This window comes from Rana temporaria, chromosome 7 (assembly GCF_905171775.1).
Source record: "Rana temporaria chromosome 7, aRanTem1.1, whole genome shotgun sequence".
Lineage (NCBI taxonomy): Eukaryota > Metazoa > Chordata > Amphibia > Anura > Ranidae > Rana > Rana temporaria.
In genome coordinates this window covers 173733740-173756456 of record NC_053495.1, presented here as the reverse complement: position 1 = coordinate 173756456, position 22717 = coordinate 173733740, and the positions used below count along the sequence as shown (strand labels likewise).

At 48.2% G+C, this 22717-nt stretch overlaps 2 protein-coding genes across 3 annotated transcripts; one reads left to right on the top strand and one right to left on the bottom strand.

The window, feature by feature from the left end:
• Positions 1-1440: 1440 nt before the first annotated feature.
• Positions 1441-4761, bottom strand: LOC120946229 (mucin-2-like). Its single transcript, XM_040361053.1, has one exon. The coding sequence runs from the start codon at positions 4759-4761 to the stop codon at positions 1441-1443; it is 3321 nt and encodes a 1106-aa protein (XP_040216987.1).
• Positions 4762-9220: 4459 nt separating this feature from the next.
• Positions 9221-22475, top strand: CDKN2C (cyclin dependent kinase inhibitor 2C). Of its 2 annotated transcripts, none has more exons than XR_005750628.1 (2): positions 9221-10874; positions 21971-22059. XR_005750628.1 is itself a non-coding variant. In XM_040360507.1 (2 exons), the coding sequence occupies exons 1-2, from the start codon at positions 14270-14272 to the stop codon at positions 22334-22336; spliced, it is 495 nt and encodes a 164-aa protein (XP_040216441.1). In that variant the 5' UTR covers positions 14133-14269; the 3' UTR covers positions 22337-22475. The 2 variants fall into 2 exon arrangements, 1 of the variants encoding a protein (XP_040216441.1); XM_040360507.1 differs by lacking the exon at positions 9221-10874 and adding an exon at positions 14133-14398 and having other exon boundaries at positions 21971-22475.
• The last annotated feature ends 242 nt before the right edge of the window (positions 22476-22717 follow it).

Sequence of the window (22717 nt, the reverse complement as noted above, 5' to 3'; positions counted from 1 at the left end):
AAAGACAATAAATAAGGTGAACCTATGTTCACTCTACATGCGTGAGATAAAAAACAACAAAAGATTTTTGCTACAACATAATTACCATATTTATAGGCGTATAACACACACAGCCGTATAACACGCACCCTAACTTTAAGAGGGAAGTTTCAGGGAAAAAACTTTGCACAGCCCCCTGCGTATAACACGCAGGCACAGTTTACACTCTATTTTCAGGGTAAATAAGTGAGTGTTATACGCCAATAAATACAGTAGTTGATAAATGTGTACACAGATCTTATTTACTTAGCTTAGCAATAAAGATTCACCTATCAAAGTAAACAGCTTATTCATCTTTATTAAATCAACCCAAATGTCTATGAACTAATCCTACCTTGTGTTACCTACCCACTGCTATATGCAGTTGTACTGGTGTAGGAAACGCCAACCTGATGTGAAGGTGAGGGGTTTGGAGCTGAGGTGAGGGGTTTGGGACTGAGGTGAGGGGTTTGGGACTGAGGTGAGGGGTTTGGGACTGAGGTGAGGGGTTTGGAGCTGAGGTGAGGGGTTTGGAGCTGAGGTGAGGGGTTTGGAGCTGAGGTGAGGGGTTTGGGACTGAGGTGAGGGGTTTGGGACTGAGGTGAAGGGTCTGGGACTGAGGTGAAGGGTTTGGGACTGAGGTGAAGGGTCCGGGACTGAGGTGGAGGGTTTGGGACTGAGGTGAGGGGTTTTGCGCTGAGGTGAGGGGTTTGGGACTGAGGTGAAGGGTCCGGGACTGAGGTGAAGGGTCCGGGACTGAGGTGGAGGGTTTGGGACTGAGGTGAGGGGTTTGGAGCTGAGGTGAGGGGTTTGGAGCTGAGGTGAGGGGTTTGGAGCTGAGGTGAGGGGTTTGGAGCTGAGGTGAGGGGTTTGGGACTGAGGTGAGGGGTTTGGGACTGAGGTGAAGGGTCTGGGACTGAGGTGAAGGGTTTGGGACTGAGGTGAGGGGTTTGGGACTGAGGTAAAGGGTTTGGGACTGAGGTGAGGGGTCTGGGACTGAGGTGAGGGGTTTGGGACTGAGGTGAGGGGTCTGGGACTGAGGTGAAGGGTTTGGGACTGAGGTGAGGGGTTTGGGACTGAGGTGAAGGGTTTGGGACTGAGGTGAAGGGTTTGGGACTGAGGTGAGGGGTTTGAGACTGAGGTGAGGGGTTTGGGACTGAGGTGAAGGGTTTGGGACTGAGGTGAAGGGTTTGGGACTGAGGTGAGGGGTTTGGGACTGAGGTGAGGGGTCTGGGACTGAGGTGAGGGGTCTGGGACTGAGGTGAAGGGTTTGGGACTGAGGTGAAGGGTTTGGGACTGAGGTGAGGGGTTTGGGACTGAGGTGAGGGGTTTGGGACTGAGGTGAAGGGTTTGAAGCTGAGGTGAGGGGTTTGGGACTGAGGTGAAGGGTTTGGAGCTGAGGTGAAGGTGAAGGGTTTGGTACTAAGGTGAGGGGTCTGGGACTGAGGTGAGGGGTTTGGGACTGAGGTGAGGGGTCTGGGACTGAGGTGAGGGGTCTGGGACTGAGGTGAAGGGTTTGAAGCTGAGGTGAGGGGTTTGGAGCTGAGGTGAAGGGTCTGGGACTGAGGTGAGGGGTCTGGGACTGAGGTGAGGGGTTTGGGACTGAGGTGAGGTATTTGGGACTGAGGTGAGGGGTTTGGGACTGAGGTGAAGGGTTTGGGACTGAGGTGAAGGGTTTGGGACTGAGGTGAGGGGTCTGGGACTGAGGTGAAGGGTCTGGGACTGAGGTGAGGGGTCTGGGACTGAGGTGGAGGGTTTGGGACTGATGTGAAGGGTTTGGGACTGAGGTGGAGGGTTTGGGACTGAGGTGAAGGGTTTGTGACTGAGGTGAGGGGTCTGGGACTGAGGTGAAGGGTCTGGGACTGAGGTGAGGGGTCTGGGACTGATGTGGAGGGTTTGGGACTGATGTGAAGGGTTTGGGACTGAGGTGAAGGGTTTGGGACTGAGGTGAGGGGTTTGGGACTGAGGTGAGGGGTCCGGGACTGAGGTGAGGGGTTTGGGACTGAGGTGAGGGGTCTGGGACTGATGTGAAGGGTTTGGGACTGAGGTGAAGGGTCTGAGACTGAGGTGAGGGGTCTGAGACTGAGGTGAGGGGTCTGGGACTGAGGTGAGGGGTTTGAGACTGAGGTGAGGGGTTTGAGACTGAGGTGAAGGGTCTGGGACTGAGGTGAGGGGTCTGAGACTGAGGTGAGGGGTCTGGGACTGAGGTGAGGGGTTTGGGACTGAGGTGAGGGGTCTGGGACTGAGGTGAGGGGTCTGGGACTGAGGTGAAGGGTTTGAAGCTGAGGTGAGGGGTTTGGAGCTGAGGTGAAGGGTCTGGGACTGAGGTGAGGGGTCTGGGACTGAGGTGAGGGGTTTGGGACTGAGGTGAGGTATTTGGGACTGAGGTGAGGGGTTTGGGACTGAGGTGAAGGGTTTGGGACTGAGGTGAAGGGTTTGGGACTGAGGTGAGGGGTCTGGGACTGAGGTGAAGGGTCTGGGACTGAGGTGAGGGGTCTGGGACTGAGGTGGAGGGTTTGGGACTGATGTGAAGGGTTTGGGACTGAGGTGGAGGGTTTGGGACTGAGGTGAAGGGTTTGTGACTGAGGTGAGGGGTCTGGGACTGAGGTGAAGGGTCTGGGACTGAGGTGAGGGGTCTGGGACTGATGTGGAGGGTCTGGGACTGATGTGAAGGGTTTGGGACTGAGGTGAAGGGTTTGGGACTGAGGTGAGGGGTTTGGGACTGAGGTGAGGGGTCCGGGACTGAGGTGAGGGGTTTGGGACTGAGGTGAGGGGTCTGGGACTGATGTGAAGGGTTTGGGACTGAGGTGAAGGGTCTGAGACTGAGGTGAGGGGTCTGAGACTGAGGTGAGGGGTCTGGGACTGAGGTGAGGGGTTTGAGACTGAGGTGAGGGGTTTGAGACTGAGGTGAAGGGTCTGGGACTGAGGTGAGGGGTTTGAGACTGAGGTGAGGGGTTTGAGACTGAGGTAAAGGGTTTGGGACTGAGGTGAAGGGTCTGGGACTGAGGTAAAGGGTTTGGGACTGAGGTGAGGTGTTTGGGACTGAGGTGAAGGTGAAGAGTCTGGGACTGAGGTGAGGGGTTTGGAGCTGAGGTGAGGTGTTTGGGACTGAGGTGAAGGTGAAGGGTCTGGGACTGAGGTGAGGGGTTTGGGACTGAGGTGAGGGGTTTGGGACTGAGGTGAAGGGTTTGGGACTGAGGTGAAGGGTTTGAGACTGAGGTGAGGTGTTTGGGACTGAGGTGAGGGGTTTGGGACTGAGGTGAGGGGTTTGGAGCTGAGGTGAGGGGTTTGGGACTGAGGTGAGGGGTTTGGGACTGAGGTGAGGGGTTTGGGACTGAGGTGAAGGGTCCGGGACTGAGGTGGAGGGTTTGGGACTGAGGTGAGGGGTTTGGAGCTGAGGTGAGGGGTCTGGGACTGAGGTGAGGGGTTTGGAGCTGAGGTGAGGGGTTTGGGACTGAGGTGAGGGGTTTGGGACTGAGGTGAGGGGGTTTGGAGCTGAGGTGAGGGGTTTGGGACTGAGGTGAGGGGTTTGGGACTGAGGTGAGGGGTTTGGGACTGAGGTGAGGGGTTTGGGACTGAGGTGAGGGGTTTGGGACTGAGGTGAAGGGTCCGGGACTGAGGTGGAGGGTTTGGGACTGAGGTGAGGGGTTTGGAGCTGAGGTGAGGGGTCTGGGACTGAGGTGAGGGGTTTGGAGCTGAGGTGAGGGGTTTGGGACTGAGGTGAGGGGTTTGGGACTGAGGTGAGGGGGTTTGGAGCTGAGGTGAGGGGTTTGGGACTGAGGTGAGGGGTTTGGGACTGAGGTGAGGGATTTGGGACTGAGGTGAGGGGTTTGGGACTGAGGTGAGGGGTTTGGGACTGAGGTGAAGGGTCTGGGACTGATGTGAAGGGTTTGGGACTGAGGTGAGGGGTCTGGGACTGAGGTGAGGGGTTTGGGACTGAGGTGAAGGGTCTGGGACTGAGGTGAGGGCTTTGGAGCTGAGGTGAAGGGTCTGGGACTGAGGTGAGGGGTCTGGGACTGAGGTGAGGGGTCTGGGACTGAGGTGAAGGGTCTGGGACTGAGGTGAGGGGTCTGGGACTGAGGTGAGGGGTCTGGGACTGAGGTGAGGGGTTTGGGACTGAGGTGAGGGGTTTGGGACTGAGGTGAGGGGTCTGGGACTGAGGTGAGGGGTCTGGGACTGAGGTGAAGGGTCTGGGACTGAGGTGAGGGGTCTGGGACTGAGGTGAGGGGTCTGGGACTGAGGTGAGGGGTTTGGGACTGAGGTGAGGTGTTTGGGACTGAGGTGAAGGTGAGGGGTCTGGGACTGAGGTGAAGGGTCTGGGACTGAGGTGAGGGGTTTGGGACTGAGGTGAGGGGTCTGGGACTGAGGTGAGGGGTCTGGGACTGAGGTGAGGGGTCTGGGACTGAGGTGAGGGGTCTGAGACTGAGGTGAGGGGTCTGAGACTGAAGTGAAGGGTCTGGGACTGAGGTGAGGGGTCTGGGACTGAGGTGAGGGGTCTGGGACTGAGGTGAGGGGTCTGAGACTGAAGTGAAGGGTATGGGACTGAGGTGAGGGGTCTGGGACTGAGGTGAGGGGTCTGGGACTGAGGTGAGGGGTCTGGGACTGAGGTGAGGGGTCTGAGACTGAGGTGAGGGGTCTGGGACTGAGGTGAGGGGTCTGGGACTGAGGTGGAGGGTTTGGTTCTGATCTGAGTAAATCTGACCCTTGTGGACCAGTTGCTCGGCTGCCCCATGTTGTGTTCATGGTGTGATGTTGCGGACAGGTGCAGTCCCGCTGTTAGTACAGTAGGGGGCGGAGCTCCGGTCTATCTTGGTGTCCGTTGTTGTGTTACATTGTATCTTTCACATGCCACAATATTACATTCCCGGCCATATCATGTATCGCTCGGCTTCCTCCTATAGAGATTGCTCTGGGGATCGGAGCGGCGCGCGGTGCCCGCTGATGCAGGGCGCTGATTGGACGATGCGGATGGCAGGTCGAGAAATCGGTCATGGGCTTCCTTAAATTTGCGCCGTTGAAGTGGGCGTGGCCCGCGAGGGGGTTTGCCGTGTGGGCGGGGTCAGGATAGAGCGCTCTTTTTTTTTTCTTTTCAAAAAAAGCCTAAGAAGAAAAACCGGCAGAGAGGAGAAGAGAGGGTGATGGGGGAGGGGAGAGGGTGACAGGCGGGGGAGGGGAGATAGAGGGGGAATTCGGCTCTATGAGAAGTAAGAAGCGCTGACACTGCACACAGAATGGGGGGGGGGGCATAATATATGGGGGGGGGGATAACACGGAGAAGATCTGACATATGGATACAGAAGCAAGTACGACCATCTGACAGCCCGACACTGATGGGAGGAGTGGTGTGACATGGGGGGGGGGGGAGCAGTGTCAGTGGGGAGAGGAGGGGAGATGTCACATGGTGGGGGGTGCAGTGTCAGTGAGGAGAGGGGGGGAGATGTCACATTGGGGAGGGGGGTGCAGTGTCAGTGGTGAGATGCCTCATGCAGGGAGGGGGATGCAGTGTCAGTGGGGAGGGGAGATGTCACATGGTGGGGGGTGCAGTGTCAGTGGGGAGAGGAGGGGAGATGTCACATGGTGGGGGAGCAGTGTCAGTGGGGAGAGGAGGGGAGATGTCACATGGTGGGGGTGCAGTGTCAGTGGGGAGAGGAGATGTCACATGGTGGGGGGGTGCAGTGTCAGTGGGGAGAGGAGGGGAGATGTCACATGGTGGGGGGTGCAGTGTCAGTGGGGAGAGGAGGGGAGATGTCACATGGGGGGGGGGTGCAGTGTCAGTGGGGAGATGTCACATGGGGGAGAGGGATGCAGTGTCAGTGGGGAGAGGAGGGGAGATGTCACATGGTGGGGGGTGCAGTGTCAGTGGGGAGAGGAGGGGAGATGTCACATGTTGGGGGGGGGGGGGGTGCAGTGTCAGTGGTGAGATGCCTCATGCAGGGAGGGGGATGCAGTGTCAGTGGGGAGAGGAGGGGAGATGTTACATGGGGGGGGGGGTGCAGTGTCAGTGGGGAGAGGAGGGGAGATGTCACATGGTGGGGGGGTGCAGTGTCAGTGGGGAGAGGAGGGGAGATGTCACATGGTGGGGGGGTGCAGTGTCAGTGGGGAGAGGAGGGGAGATGTCACATGGTGGGGGGGTGCAGTGTCAGTAGGGAGAGGAGGGGAGATGTCACATGGTGGGGGGGTGCAGTATCAGTGGGGAGAGGAGGGGAGATGTCACATGGTGGGGGGGTGCAGTGTCAGAGGGGAGATGTCACATGGTGGGGGGTGCAGTGTCAGAGGGGAGATGTCACATGGTGGGGGGGGGGTGCAGTGTCAGTGGGGAGAGGAGGGGAGATGTCACATGGTGGGGGGGTGCAGTGTCAGTAGGGAGAGGAGGGGAGATGTCACATGGTGGGGGGGTGCAGTATCAGTGGGGAGAGGAGGGGAGATGTCACATGGTGGGGGGGTGCAGTGTCAGAGGGGAGATGTCACATGGTGGGGGGTGCAGTGTCAGAGGGGAGATGTCACATGGTGGGGGGGGGTGCAGTGTCAGTGGGGAGAGGAGGGGAGATGTCACATGGTGGGGGTATGCAGTGTCAGTGGGGAGAGGAGGGGAGATGTCACATGGTGGGGGGGGGGGTGCAGTGTCAGTGGGGAGAGGAGGGGAGATGTCACATGTTGGGGGGATGCAGTGTCAGTGGGGAGAGGAGGGGAGATGTCACATGGTGGGGGGGGGTGCAGTGTCAGTGGGGAGAGGAGGGGAGATGTCACATGGTGGGGGGGGGGTGCAGTGTCAGTGGGGAGAGGAGGGGAGATGTCACATGGTGGGGGGGGGGGTGCAGTGTCAGTAGGGAGAGGAGGGGAGATGTCACATGGTGGGGGGGTGCAGTGTCAGTAGGGAGAGGAGGGGAGATGTCACATGGTGGGGGAGCAGTGTCAGTGGGGAGAGGAGGGGAGATGTCACATGGTGGGGGTGCAGTGTCAGTGGGGAGAGGAGATGTCACATGGTGGGGGGGTGCAGTGTCAGTGGGGAGAGGAGGGGAGATGTCACATGGTGGGGGGTGCAGTGTCAGTGGGGAGAGGAGGGGAGATGTCACATGGGGGGGGGGTGCAGTGTCAGTGGGGAGATGTCACATGGGGGAGAGGGATGCAGTGTCAGTGGGGAGAGGAGGGGAGATGTCACATGGTGGGGGGGTGCAGTGTCAGTGGGGAGAGGAGGGGAGATGTCACATGTTGGGGGGGGGGGGTGCAGTGTCAGTGGTGAGATGCCTCATGCAGGGAGGGGGATGCAGTGTCAGTGGGGAGAGGAGGGGAGATGTTACATGGGGGGGGGGGTGCAGTGTCAGTGGGGAGAGGAGGGGAGATGTCACATGGTGGGGGGGTGCAGTGTCAGTGGGGAGAGGAGGGGAGATGTCACATGGTGGGGGGGTGCAGTGTCAGTGGGGAGAGGAGGGGAGATGTCACATGGTGGGGGGGTGCAGTGTCAGTAGGGAGAGGAGGGGAGATGTCACATGGTGGGGGGGTGCAGTATCAGTGGGGAGAGGAGGGGAGATGTCACATGGTGGGGGGGTGCAGTGTCAGAGGGGAGATGTCACATGGTGGGGGGTGCAGTGTCAGAGGGGAGATGTCACATGGTGGGGGGGGGGGTGCAGTGTCAGTGGGGAGAGGAGGGGAGATGTCACATGGTGGGGGGGTGCAGTGTCAGTAGGGAGAGGAGGGGAGATGTCACATGGTGGGGGGGTGCAGTATCAGTGGGGAGAGGAGGGGAGATGTCACATGGTGGGGGGGTGCAGTGTCAGAGGGGAGATGTCACATGGTGGGGGGTGCAGTGTCAGAGGGGAGATGTCACATGGTGGGGGGGGGTGCAGTGTCAGTGGGGAGAGGAGGGGAGATGTCACATGGTGGGGGTATGCAGTGTCAGTGGGGAGAGGAGGGGAGATGTCACATGGTGGGGGGGGGGTGCAGTGTCAGTGGGGAGAGGAGGGGAGATGTCACATGTTGGGGGGATGCAGTGTCAGTGGGGAGAGGAGGGGAGATGTCACATGGTGGGGGGGGGTGCAGTGTCAGTGGGGAGAGGAGGGGAGATGTCACATGGTGGGGGGGGGGTGCAGTGTCAGTGGGGAGAGGAGGGGAGATGTCACATGGTGGGGGGGGGTGCAGTGTCAGTAGGGAGAGGAGGGGAGATGTCACATGGTGGGGGGGTGCAGTGTCAGTAGGGAGAGGAGGGGAGATGTCACATGGTGGGGGGGGGGTGCAGTGTCAGTGGGGAGAGGAGGGGAGATGTCACATGGTGGGGGGGTGCAGTGTCAGTGGGGAGAGGAGGGGAGATGTCACATGGTGGGGGGGTGCAGTGTAAGTGGGGAGAGGAGGGGATATGTCACATGGGGGGGAGAGGAGTTTGGTGTGGGGTCTAGAGAAGAGATGTCATGGTAGAGAGAAGAGCGGACATGTAGTAGGAAGGGAAGTGTAATGACAGCGCAGATAGAAGGAGAAGAATATCTGTAGAAGAAATGTGCTGATGGAGACGAGAGGGGACCGGGTGTAATAGAGACAGCAGAGGAGGACAGTCGATAATAGCAGAGGATAACAGATGATGACAGTGACAGCAGAGAATGACAGTAACAGCAGAGGGTGACATATTATGACAGTGACAGCTGATGACAGTGACAGCAGAGGATGACAGATGTGGCAGCAGAGGGTGACAGTGACAGCAGAGGGTGACAGGTGATGACAGCAGAGGATGGTAGTGACAGCAAAGGGTGGCAGATGACAGTGACAGCAGAGGATGATAGTGACAGCAGAGGGTGACAGATGATGACGGTGACAGCAGAGGGTAAAAGATGATCACAGTGACAGCAGAGGATGATAGTTACAGAAGAGGGTGACAGATGATGACAGTGACAGCAGAGGGTGGTAGATGATGACAGTGACAGCAGAGGATGATAGTGACAGAGGAGGGTGACAGATGATGACAGTGACAGAAGATGATGACAGTGACAGCAGACGGTGGCAGAGGATGACAGTGACAGCAGAGGGTGGCAGAGGATGAAGGTGACAGATTATGACAGTGACAGCAGAGGGTGGCAGAGGATGACAGTGACAGCATTGGGTGACAGGGTGCCGGCAGAAATGAGCGATGGCAAGGAGCAGAGGACTGGCAGAGATGGATCCCGGTAAGCGGAGTGCGGGGGGGGGGGGGGGGTGAATAATGGGGGGTCACCTCTCTGGGTAAATAATACAGGACAGGCGGAGACGTGGATTGGTGACAGGGGGACAGTGCGGCTCCTCAGGGGTTAATCAGTGAACCGCTGTCACGTCTAACGGTTATTTGTGAGGGATGGAGGGAGGAACATCACAGGGAGGCTGAGACCTCCGCATTACCGAGCCGCCGGACTCTGCAGGATCTTCGTGATAATGTGGCCTCTACACCGACCTGATCTGAGCTCTACTGAGGCCACTTACTGTACTGAGGCCACTTACTGTACTGGAGGTCACTTACTGTACTGGAGGTCACATATTCAAAGCTTGAAGTCTTCCATCAACTAACTGCAGATCGCCTGCATGATGTACTGAAATCCCTTACCTACTGGAGGCTGCTACTTACCGTATTGGAGGATCTCTACTTACCGTATTGGAGGATCTCTACTTACCGTATTGGAGGATCTCTTCCGATCATATTGGAAACTCCCTAATGATCATATTGGAGGCTCTCTGCTTTCTGTGTTGGATGCTCTCTCCTGATCATATTGGAGGCTCTCTACTGATCATATTGGAGTCTCTCTATTGATCATATTGGAGGCTCTCTACTGATCATATTGGAGTCTCTCTATTGATCATATTGGAGGCTCTCTACTGATCATATTGGAGTCTCTCTATTGATCATATTGGAGGCTCTCTATTGATCATATTGGAGGCTCTCTATTGATCATATTGGAGGCTCTCTACTGATCATATTGGAGGCTCTCTATTGATCATATTGGAGTCTCTCTATTGATCATATTGGAGGCTCTCTACTGATCATATTGGAGGCTCTCTACTGATCATATTGGAGGCTCTCTACTGATCATATTGGAGTCTCTCTATTGATCATATTGGAGGCTCTATTGATCATATTGGAGGCTCTCTATTGATCATATTGGAGGCTCTATTGATCATATTGGAGTCTCTCTATTGATCATATTGGAGGCTCTCTATTGATCATATTGGAGGCTCTATTGATCATATTGGAGTCTCTCTATTGATCATATTGGAGGCTCTCTATTGATCATATTGGAGGCTCTATTGATCATATTGGAGTCTCTCTATTGATCATATTGGAGGCTCTCTATTGATCATATTGGAGGCTCTCTACTGATCATATTGGAGTCTCTCTACTGATCATATTGGAGGCTCTCTACTGATCATATTGGAGGCTCTCTACCGATCATATTGCCGGCTGTCCCACTTACTGTGCTGCAAGATCTACTTACTGCTTTGGATGTTCTACAGAAGTTCGCCTACCGGACCGGTCACCTATTTACTTTCCTTACTGGAGGTCACCAACCCGGGGGCCCCACTGGAGGTTTTCCACTTCTTGCCCTGGAGGCTGCCTTTATATGGATGATACAATCTGACCTCCACAAGCCCTTCCATGGATCCTTCACGTGGAATGTGTAGATTGATCTGCTGCTGGAGGTAGTGTTGGTCTTTAGAAGGAGAGTCTACACTTCCTGGAGGTTGCATCATCATCATCATCACTGGAGGCTGAAGAATTCGGCGATCTGGAGGCTGAATGTGTGGGCGGAAAAAAAGAAAATTGTTTCGCTGACTGATGTCTGGAAGCCACAAAACGTTTCTACATTGTGGACCAATCATGGTGGACAACCCCTTCAAATCGCACAGTAAGTCAGATGGCATTATTTACACTTATCGCAGATAAACGAGAGAGATGAGAATTGTAGGGCAGCTCTAGAGGGTTTATATAATCTGAAGGGGGGGGGGTCCATATAATCTGGGGGGGTCCATATAATCTGGGGGGTCCATATAATCTGGAGGGTCCATATAATCTGGAGGGTCCATATAATCTGGAGGGTCCATAAAATCTGGAGGGTCCATATAATCTGGGGGGGTCCATATAATCTGGAGAGTCCATATAATCTGCGGGGTCCATATAATCTGGAGGGTCCATATAATCTGGAGGGTCCATATAATCTGGGGGGGGTCCATATAATCGGGGGGTTCCATATAACCTGGAGGGTCCATATAATCTGGGGGTGGTCCATAAAATCTGGGGGGGTCCATATAATCTGCAGGGTCCATATAATCTGGAGAGTCCATATAATCTGGGGGGGTCCATATAATCTGGAGGGTCCATATAATCTGGAGAGTCCATATAATCTGGAGGGTCCATACAACCTGGAGGGTCCATACAACCTGGAGGGTCCATACAACCTGGAGGGTCCATACAATCTGGAGGGTCCATACAACCTGGAGGGTCCATACAATCTGGAGGGTCCATATAATCTGGAGAGTCCATATAATCTGGGGGGGTCCATATAATCTACGGGGTCCATATAACCTGGAGGGTCCATATAAACTGGGGGGTCCATAAAATCTGGGGGGTCCATATAATCTACGGGGTCCATCAAATCTGGGGGGGTCTATTCAATCTGCAAGGTCCATAAAATCTGCAGGTTCCATACAATCTAGAGGGTCCATACAACCTGGAGGGTCCACACAACCTGGAGGGTCCATACAATCTGGAGGGTCCATACAATCTGGAGGGGGGTCCATACAATCTGGAGTTGTATGTAGTGAACAATTAGATCCAGAGGTGGAACCGATTTTTGCAAATTGAAGCAGTTCCCCATAGCAAGCAATGGATGTCACTGGTTGCTACAGGAAACTATTATTTGCCCCATTTTTGCCCCTTGCACCAGCTGGTGGTAGTTCTGAAAGATATTAAACAATTAGATTGTATATTATACAGTCACCTTAGGGAACCATACATGGTAAAATCTGACCATACAATCTTCATAAACCCTACTTTATATTGACCAAAACGATGTGATATGAACACCATATACCTGATGTATCCAATTATTTTGTATCCATGCAGGCTCTTGCACCACAAAGATCAGATTGCATAGAGTATGTTCAGGTTTTGATCTGTCAAACCGCTCTATAATCTGAGGTCCTCCCCGAATAAACCATCTCTAGGTTATATTTAGTCAATTGGACCAGATAGACGATCAGATCTCATTGTATGTGGCCTGTATTCATGGAGTCATTCATTTATTTATCACTGCACTCATGGGGGGCAAAGATAAGCATGCGCATTAGTGCTCAATTTTATATGTCAATGTGTGTGATGAAAGGGCCTGCCTGATTGGATACAATATAATTGGTGACTGTACACTACACAATCTTATTTTTCTACCTCCTTCAGATCTACCATCAACTATGTAGTGCAATTGGTTAATACTGGCCACATATATAAGTATTGCAAGGATCTGCCTGATTGGATATACATTGATTGTATAGATTAGGTAGGTCCCCATGTTACTCTGGTTGTACAGAGTTTTTGTGGGCAGATTGTAAGGTGTATGGTGACTCTAAAATGAACGAAGGGTTCTTATTGGATGCTTTCATTTTTGGAAATGTGAACATTTAAGGAGGAGAATGAGATGGGTGACAGAGGCGACAAGAGTCAGGTCCTGGAGGAGGGGAGTGGAGGGAGGGATGGATGGATGGAGCAGGAGGACACAGACAGGTAGAAGAGGAGAGGAGATCGCAAAGAGGAGGTGAGTAGAGGAATGGAAGGATAGATGGAGGGATTGGTGGAGCATGAGGACACGGCCACGTAGAAGGCGAAGAGGAGGGGAGCTCAGTGGAGGGATTGATGGAGCATGAGGACACGGCCAGGTAGAAGGGGGAGAGAAGAGGAGATTGCACAGAGGAGGGGAGGGATGGATGGATGGATGCAGTCAGGTAGAAGGGGCAGAGGAGAGGAGATAGCACAGAGGAGGGAGTGGGGGGAGGGAGGGATGAATGGGCACAGCCAGGTAGAAGGGGTAAAGGAGAGGAGATCGCACAGAGGAATGGATGGATAAATGGATGGGCACAGCCTGGTAGAAGGGGTAGAGGAGATCGCACAGAGGAGGGGAGGGAGGGGTGGGTGGAGGGATGGATGGGCACAGCCAGGTAGAAGGGGGAGAAGAGATGCACAGAGCAGGGGAGTGGAGGGATGGATGGGCACAGCAAGGTAGAAAGAGGAGAGGAGATCGCACAGAGGAGGGGAGTGGAGGGAGGGATGAATGGGCACATCCAGGTAGAAGGGGGAGAGGAGATCGCACAGGGGAGGGGAATGGAGGGATGGATAGACACAGCCAGGTAGAAGGGGGAGAGGAGGGGAGTGGAGGGATGGATGGGTACAGCCAGGTAGAAGGGGGAGAGGAGAGGAGATCGCACAGAGGAGGGGAGTGGAGGGATGGATGAAGGGATGGATGGGCACAGCCAGGTAGAAGGGGGAGAGGAGATCGCACAGAGGATGGGAGTGGAGGGATGGATGAAGGGATGGATGGGCACAGCCAGGTAGAAGGGGGAGAGGAGATCGCACAGAGGATGGGAGTGGAGGGATGGATGGGCACAGCCAGGTAGAAGGGGGAGAGGAGAGGAGATCGCACAGAGGATGGGAGTGGAGGGATGGATGAAAGGATGGATGGGCACAGCCAGGTAGAAGGGGGAGAGGAGGGGAGTGGAGGGATGGATGAAGGGATGGATGGGCACAGCCAGGTAGAAGGGGGAGAGGAGATGCACAGAGAGGGGGGGGTGGAGGGATGGATGAAGGGATGGATGGGCACAGCCAGGTAGAAGGGGGAGAGGAGAGGAGATCGCACAGAGGAGGGGAGTGGAGTGGAGGGATGGATGGATGGAGAGAGGGGTGGATGGGCACAGCTAGAAGGGGAGAGGAGATCGCACAGAGGAGGGGAGTGGAGGGATGGATGAAGGGATGGATGGGCACAGCCAGGTAAAAGGGGGAGAGGAGTGGAGGGATGGATGAAGGGATGGATGGGCACAGCCAGGTAGAAGGGGGAGAGGAGATGCACAGAGGAGGGATAAAAGAAGGAGAGGGGAAGGCTCCATAAATATCACGTGTGCGGGGGGCGTGGCCCTTGCACCAACTATTTACGAGTATTTACTACGATCCCCCTATTCGCTCAGAGCCCCGGCTGTCAGCCTGCTCTATGCCATGCTCCAATAACCCGCCGCCCTGCCCAGGAGCCCACCGCCCAGCATGGCACAGCCTCTGGCGGACCGGATGACATCGGCGGCTGCCCGGGGGGATCTGCACACACTGGAGGACCTGCTCAGGATTGCGCCCAACGTGGATGTGCCCAACCGCTTTGGCAGGACAGCCCTGCAGGTGGGTGTGAGAGGAGAGAGGGGGGGGGGGGTGTGCAGCGTGGGGGGAGGGGAAGGGGGTGCAGGTGAGCACGGGGTGCCCACCAATACCCGACCACTTTAACCCTTTCCCTCCAGGAGACCTCTGCTTCGGGCCCGGCTGGCACAAACGATAAAAGCTTCCCCACAATCACTGATCGATGGATCGAATAGCCTGTCAGTGGGAGACTGCAAAAAGAATGGGCAATGGTACCCCCCCCCCCCCCCCCCACACACACACACACACCATTTTACAGTCAATTAACAGCCTAGGCTGGGTGTCTGTGCCATGGCAAATCCTTCATATGGGTTGCAAAATGTTAAGGTCCTATTCAGCATCATGCGCCCCCCAAACTTTATTCTGCATCGCCAAAAATAGAGGGAAACTGGCTATAGGGTACACAAGGGGTTAATGTGCCAGGTAGTCACAAGGCATAAAAATAAAAAATCTAAATTAGATCAACGTGTGCTCCTCTACTCATGCTGGGAATGTCAGTCCATCCTAAAAAAAAACATATATATATATATTTGTGTGTGTGTGTGTGTGTGTGTGTGTAGAGAGGGATAGATCGTTGCTGTACACATGTAGCACATTTGCACCTATAGCCCACCTATACATATATAGCACACATGCACATATATAGCCCACCTATACATATATAGCACACATGCACATATATAGCCCACCTATACATATATAGCCCACCTATACATATATAGCCCACCTATACATATATAGCCCACCTATACATATATAGCCCACCTATACATATATAGACCACCTATACATATATAGCCCACCTATACATATATAGCACACCTTTACATATATAGCACACATGCACATATATAGACCACCTATACATATATAGCACACCTATACATATATAGACCACCTATACATATATAGCACATATATAGCCCACCTATACATATATAGACCACCTATACATATATAGCCCACATATATAGACCACCTATACATATATAGACCACCTATACATATATAGCACATATATAGCCCACCTATACATATAAAGCACACATGCACATATATAGCCCACCTATACATATATAGCACACCTTTGCATATATAGCACATTTATAGCCCACCTATACATATATATAGCACACATGCACATATATAGCCCACCTATACATATATAGCCCACCTTTGCATATATAGCACACATGCACCATTGTATATGATGGACCTGATAGGTTGCCCTTGCCTTTCCTATAGACATTGCAGAGGAGGCCATAAATGTGATTTTATTGTATGATTTGGAAATAATAAAGCCTTTCTCTGCTGTGATTTCCAATCATTCATCTCCCTGGCAGCACCCAGCCCTTTCCTGACACCCTGCAGCACTATATGAGTGACACATGTCAGATGTGATGACAGGGACACATAGGATGCAGGATTTTAGTCTCATCTCTCCTTCCCCTCTAATGGACATTTTTAAGGCTCTATTCTTTGTCCAAACCTCCAGAGCACAAGTTCTGCTCAATGATTCAGATGATCGCAGAGAGATGAGGAATTCCATGATACTCCATGTCATTATGGTGATGTGGTGCTTTTTTCTTTTTATATTGACCCCCCTGCATTCAGTAATAAGGTGATGAGGAGGGAGAAGAGTGCATGGCATTAAAAAAAAAAAATCAAAAGATTTTCTTGTGTTTCATAATTACAGTGATGCAGCAATCCATGTCTCAGTATGAGTACAGCAATGTGCATCTCAGCACTAAATCAAAACCTAAGAAAGTATCATACTGTCATGTGTGGTGAGCACAGAAAAGGTGTAGATTTTTCCAAGGATAGAAAAGCAGTCCATATTTCCTTATAGCAGATCACATAGGCCTAGGTTTAGGCTGAACAGGGGGGGAGTGGAAATGACAGCAGGTTATACATTCACACAAGGCCCACGTGTGACAGGCCTCATTCATGTCAAAGGACATCCTTCAAATGTGCTCCACTATAGTGGGCCTGTGTATTGTATACCATATACATCTATATCATACACGTATAATATCTGAATATCTGAGCCCAGATGGGTGTATACATATATTCTAGATAGTATATCTAAATGTGTGTGTGTGTGTGTGTGTGTGTGTGTGTATGTATATCTGTGTATATATATATATATATATATATATATATGTGTGTGTATGTATATCTGTATATATATATATATATATGTGTGTGTGTGCCTCTGCATTCTATAATTTTTAAATAGCGTGTGTTTTATATATATATATGTTTTTGTACCCCCTCCCTCTCTCTATAAATGTATTTATATATATATATACATCTATATCATACACGTATAATATCTGAATATCTGAGCCCAGATGGGTGTATACATATATTCTAGATAATATATCTAAATGTGTGTGTATGTATATCTGTATATCTATATATATATATATATATATATATATATGTGTGTGTGTATATCTGTATATATATATATGTGTGTATGTGTGTATATCTGTATATATATATATATATATATATGTGTGTGTGTGTGCTTAAGCATTCTATAATTTATTAATAGTGTGTGTTTTATATATATACAGATGAATACATATATAAAGAGATGGAGGGGTACAAAAACATATATACTGAGTATATATGTCTATATGTGTGTGTGTCCCAGCACTCTATAATTGAAATAAAGTGTGTTTATATGTATATATATATATATATATATATATATATATATATATATATATATATATATAGAGAGAGAGAGAGAGAGAGAGAGAGATCTATATATATGTGTGTGTGTGTGTGTGCCTCAGCATTCTATAATTTATTAATAGCGTGTGTTTATATATATATATATATATATATATGTGTTTATATATATATATATATATATATATATATATATATATATATATATATATATATTCAGATATATAAATATATGTCTATGTGTGTGTGCCCTAGCACTCTATAATTGAAATATAGTGTGTGTTTATATATATATATATATATATATATATATATATATATATATAAACACACACTATATTTGTGTGTGTGCTTCAGCATTCTAGATAGATAGTATCAGGCCTTTGATGTAATTTATAAATTTGATATAGTAAAATTATAAAGTTAAATACACACATGTTCCCTCAGTTTAGTAGATTAAATTGAAAACATACATATTTATGAATATATAACATAATATTGCATTATATAAAAAAAATGACATACTATACAAAATATATAGACACAACAATATGGTACACAAATGTACAGAAGCATTTCAAATATTTGTAGAGAGAGAGGGGGACACCATGTGTGTGTTTTTATGGCCTAGCATCCATATCTATCTATCTATTATTATTTATTTATTTTTACCTAAATATAAATATATATATATATATATATATATATATATATATATATATATATATATATATATATATATATATATATATACAAATGTTATCTAAAGACCTGTATATAGATTGTAGGGTATATAAAACACTGGTGTGTTTGGGCCTTGCTGTAATAACAGGTACACTGGCCACATGGTCTTGCCATAAATGAAAAATTACATTAGTTGCTATTTTAAAAATTACATTAGTTACTATTTTAAAAATTACATTAGTTGCTATTTTACAATAAAACAAAATAATAATAATAATAATAATAATAATAAAAGAAAAAAAACAGATCGTACCAAAATGTCCTCTGCGTATCATTGATGTCTTTAGGGCCTGTCTCTGTAGCAGTTTATTTTTCATGGCCCGTTTTATGTTTGCCCTTTTTGTTTATTAGGGTGATTTACTATGCTGCCTACTGGGCCGTGCAGGTGGAGAAGTCCCTCTGATGGGAGTTTTGTCGCAGCATGAATTACAAATGTTCGCAACTGCTGTGACATTAACCCCCTGATTGCTGGTGGGTCATTTATCCTTTCCGGCCTGCACATTCGAGTTTTTCTATCAGCTAGCATCCTGCTGTGTAACGTAACCCTATATCCTTGCTGTGTTCAAACATTCATCAGTGTGTGGTGTGATGAAGGTGTGTACTGTATAAGGAGACGGCGAGAGATAACATCTGTTTATAGAGGTGACATCACCTTGTCTGCAGCCAGGACCAGACCAGGGTGTGACAAGGCCAAGACCTGGGGCCACTAGGCCAGGGGTGCCACTGCTTCCATACACAGATCTATAGGTCTACATTTATTAGTCTATTTATGTCGAGTTTGTATATGTGTGTTTGTGTGTGTGTGATGTACAATATAGAATGCATACACGCATAGGGATTGATATACTAAAGGAATACAAACTGTTCACTTTGTAAAGTAAATATTCCAAATGAGGTAAAGCTGTATTCACTTTAGTCAACCAATCATGTCCTAGGAGCAATCGTTTTAATCACCTTTGCATAGGCTTGGGTATTAAAAGTGAATGAAGTGAACACAGATCACCCTATTTACTTCAAAGTGAAAATACACTTTACTTTGCTAAGCAAACAACTTCTAATTTTTTCTTGTAAAACAGTCACATTAAATATATTTTATAAATATATACTGTATATAGATTATACATATATATAGCCTTCCATATGTGAGTGTATATATATATATATATATATATATATATATATATATGTGTGTGTGTGTATATGTGTGTGTGTGTATATATATATATATATATATATATATATATATATATACACACTCATATATATATATATATATACACACACACACACTCATATATATATATATACATATATATATGTTCTGTTTATTTCAGTCCCCCTGAACCTGGCTGGGCTTTGATAGAGAACACACATTAATATAGAGAGATCAAAGGGAGCCTCTTCATCTATAGGGGTGTACATCTTTAGAAGTGTACTGCATATATGTCTGTTATATATATATATATATATATATATATATATATATATATATATATATATATATATATATATATATAATACAAGTGTAATACCGAAGTGTTTTTCTAAGCTTTCTAAAGTATAGTATATTTCTGCATTTTACCACATTTTCTGTGATGAACTACAAGCACCAGCAACCCTACTACACTGGGGTTTGTTGTTCTACAATAGTTGAAGAGGGCACGTATTGTATAAGTCTGCTGGGTACTGAAGCCTGGATTGGATTACAATGCAGCACTCATACCCTTATATCATTTGATGTTCCTTATATATATATGTGTGTGTGTATATATACAAAAATCTATATCTATATAGATATATAAATATATCAATATCTATATAGATATATATATATATAGAGAGAGAGAGACAGTATGGGTGTATTCCCTCGAATATACATATATATACTCACACATAAATAATATATGTATTAATATTATTATAATTTTATGTATTCATTAAAATACATCTAAATGTACAATTACTATATTATATCCCTTATTTTGTAAAATGTGTCTAATTTGTATCACGTTATCTTCCCCTTTTCTACATATGAAATGCACAAACACATTTGAGTCTGTGCCCCCTATGCCCCCATATCGATCCTTTCCATAGTCTCTAAACTCCTATTTTTCCAAGTCCCTATAACCAGCACAGATGAAATAATGAGGGTTAAAATATTTTTGTTCACTTTATCAGTATACACAGTAGCCAAAGTATAGTGTAATATTGATGGATTTACTAAAGGTAAATAGGATGTTTAAGGGAATTTGCACTTAGCTTCATTTGCAAAGTGAACCTTTTCCCTTGTAAAGTATTTAACCCCATAAGTGTATAGATAATATGATGCACCTCTTTTTTTATGTGACTTTTTGTTCCTTGTATGTCACACCTCATTTATCCATAAACTGATATGCAGAATTATTTTATGTTGTTAGATTACAAACGATGCAGAAATCAATTTATTTCGTTGTGTTTCGTGTAGTGTGTATGATACGGCACTGTATTTATAATATATCTATATATATTGGTCCTGTTGTATATATGTCCTGTGTGTAGGACCTCTTTATATGTCCTATGTATATGACCTGTATATATGTCCTGTGTGTAGGACCTGTATATATGTTCTATGTATATGACCTGTATATATGTCCTGTGTATATGGCCTGTATATATGTCCTGTGTGTAGGACCTGTATTTATGTCCTGCATTTAGAACCTGTATATATGTCTTCAGTATAGGACCTGTATATATGTCCTGTATTTAGGACCTGTATGTATGTCCTGTGTATATGTCCTGTATGTCCTGCGTATAAGGACCTGCATGTATTTAGGACCTGCATATATGTCATGTGTATAGGATATATATATGTCCTGTATTTATGACCTGTATATATGTCCCATGTATAGGACCTGTGTGTACTGAGTATAGGACCTGTATATATGTCCTGTATTTAGAACCTGTATGTATGTCCTGTGTATAGGATAGGACCTTTATATATGTCCTGTGTATAAGACCTGTATGTCCTAAATATAGGACCTGTATATATGTCCTGTATTTATGACCTGTATATACATCCTGTGTATAGGACCTGTATATATGTCCTGTATTTAGAACCTGTATATATGTCCTGTGTATAAGACCTGTATTTATATCCTGTATTTAGGACCTGTATATATGTCCTGTGTATAGGACCTGTATATATTTTGTCTATAGGACCTGTGTATAGAACCTATATATATATAGCCTGTATTTAGGACTTGTATATATGTCCTGTGTATAAGACCTGTATATGCCCTGAGTATAGGACCTGTATATATGCCCTGAGTATAGGACCTGTATATATGTCCTGAGTATAGGACCTGTATATATGTGCTGAGCATAGGACCTGTATATATGTCCTGAGCATAGGACCTGTATATATGTCCTGAGTATAGGACCTGTAAATATGTCCTGAGTATAGGACCTGTATATATGTCCTGAGTATAGGACCTGTATATGTCCTGAGTATAGGACCTGTATATATGTCCTGAGTATAGGACCTGTATATATGTCCTGAGTATAGGACCTGTATATGTCCTGAGTATAGGACCTGTATATATGTTCTGAGTATGTATGTCCTGAGTATAGGACCTGTATATATATGCCCTGTGTATAGGACCTGTATATAAATGTCCCGAGCATAGGACCTGTATATATGTCCTGAATATAGGACCTGTATATATGTCCTGAGTATAGGACCTGTATATATGCCCTGAGTATAGGACCTGTATATATGTCCTGAGTATAGGACCTGTATATATGTCCCGAGCATAGGACCTGTATATATGTCCTGAATATAGGACCTGTATATATGTCCTGAGTATAGGACCTGTATATATGTTCTGAGTATAGGACCTGTATATATGCCCTGAGTATAGGACCTGTATATATGTCCTGAGTATAGGACCTGTATATATGTCCTGAGTATAGGACCTGTATATATGTTCTGAGTATGTATGTCCTGAGTATAGGACCTGTATATATGTTCTGAGTATGTATGTCCTGTATATAGAACCTGTATAGTCCTAGATGTGGGACTGGTCTCCTGTGTACAGTGCCCATGAATTAACATACTGCGTGTTCCCCCAGGTGATGCGCTTGGGGTGCCCGGCCGTTGCCAGCCTCCTGCTCGGAAAAGGTGCTGACCCCAATCTGCAGGACAGCTGTGGCTTCTCAGTCGTCCACGACACCGCCAGGGCCGGCTTCTGCGACACCATGAGGATCCTGCTGGACTTCCACGTTGATGTCAACCTGCAGGACAACGATGGCAACACAGCTCTGCACCTGGCAGCCAAAGAGGGCCAACTGCACATGGTCCAGTTGTTGGTCCTGCACACGGACAGCAGGATGGGCCACAAGAACAGGAATGGGGAGACCGCCTGCGACCTGGCTAGGGTGTACAGCAGGCAGCCCGTGGTACAGTGGCTTCAGGGCACTGCCAGGGGCCAGCCGTAGTGACAGCTGCCAGGGGTACTCCTTTTCCAACCGGACTGCAGAGACTGTACAGATTAAAGCTCCTTCTGTATCACCTGCTTTCTTTAAGGACTGGGGTGTGATCCCCAAAATACTGTGATTTACTTTTTTCTTTTTTGAGGGGGGGGGGCGGTTGTAGCTGGGGGGGGGGGGGGTAACGATAGCTGGTAGCACTTCTTTGACGAAGACCAGCAACAGCTGCTGGCTGGGTAGCTGTTGCTGGATGCACTATGATGGGGAAGGGATCCCCTATAAAGAAGTTTTGTATTATAGGCATCTGCTTGCTGGGTGTGCTTTATTCTGGTTAAAATACTGTTATATCTGTCACAACCATTTGTTTAGGACCTGCCCCAGACACCAATA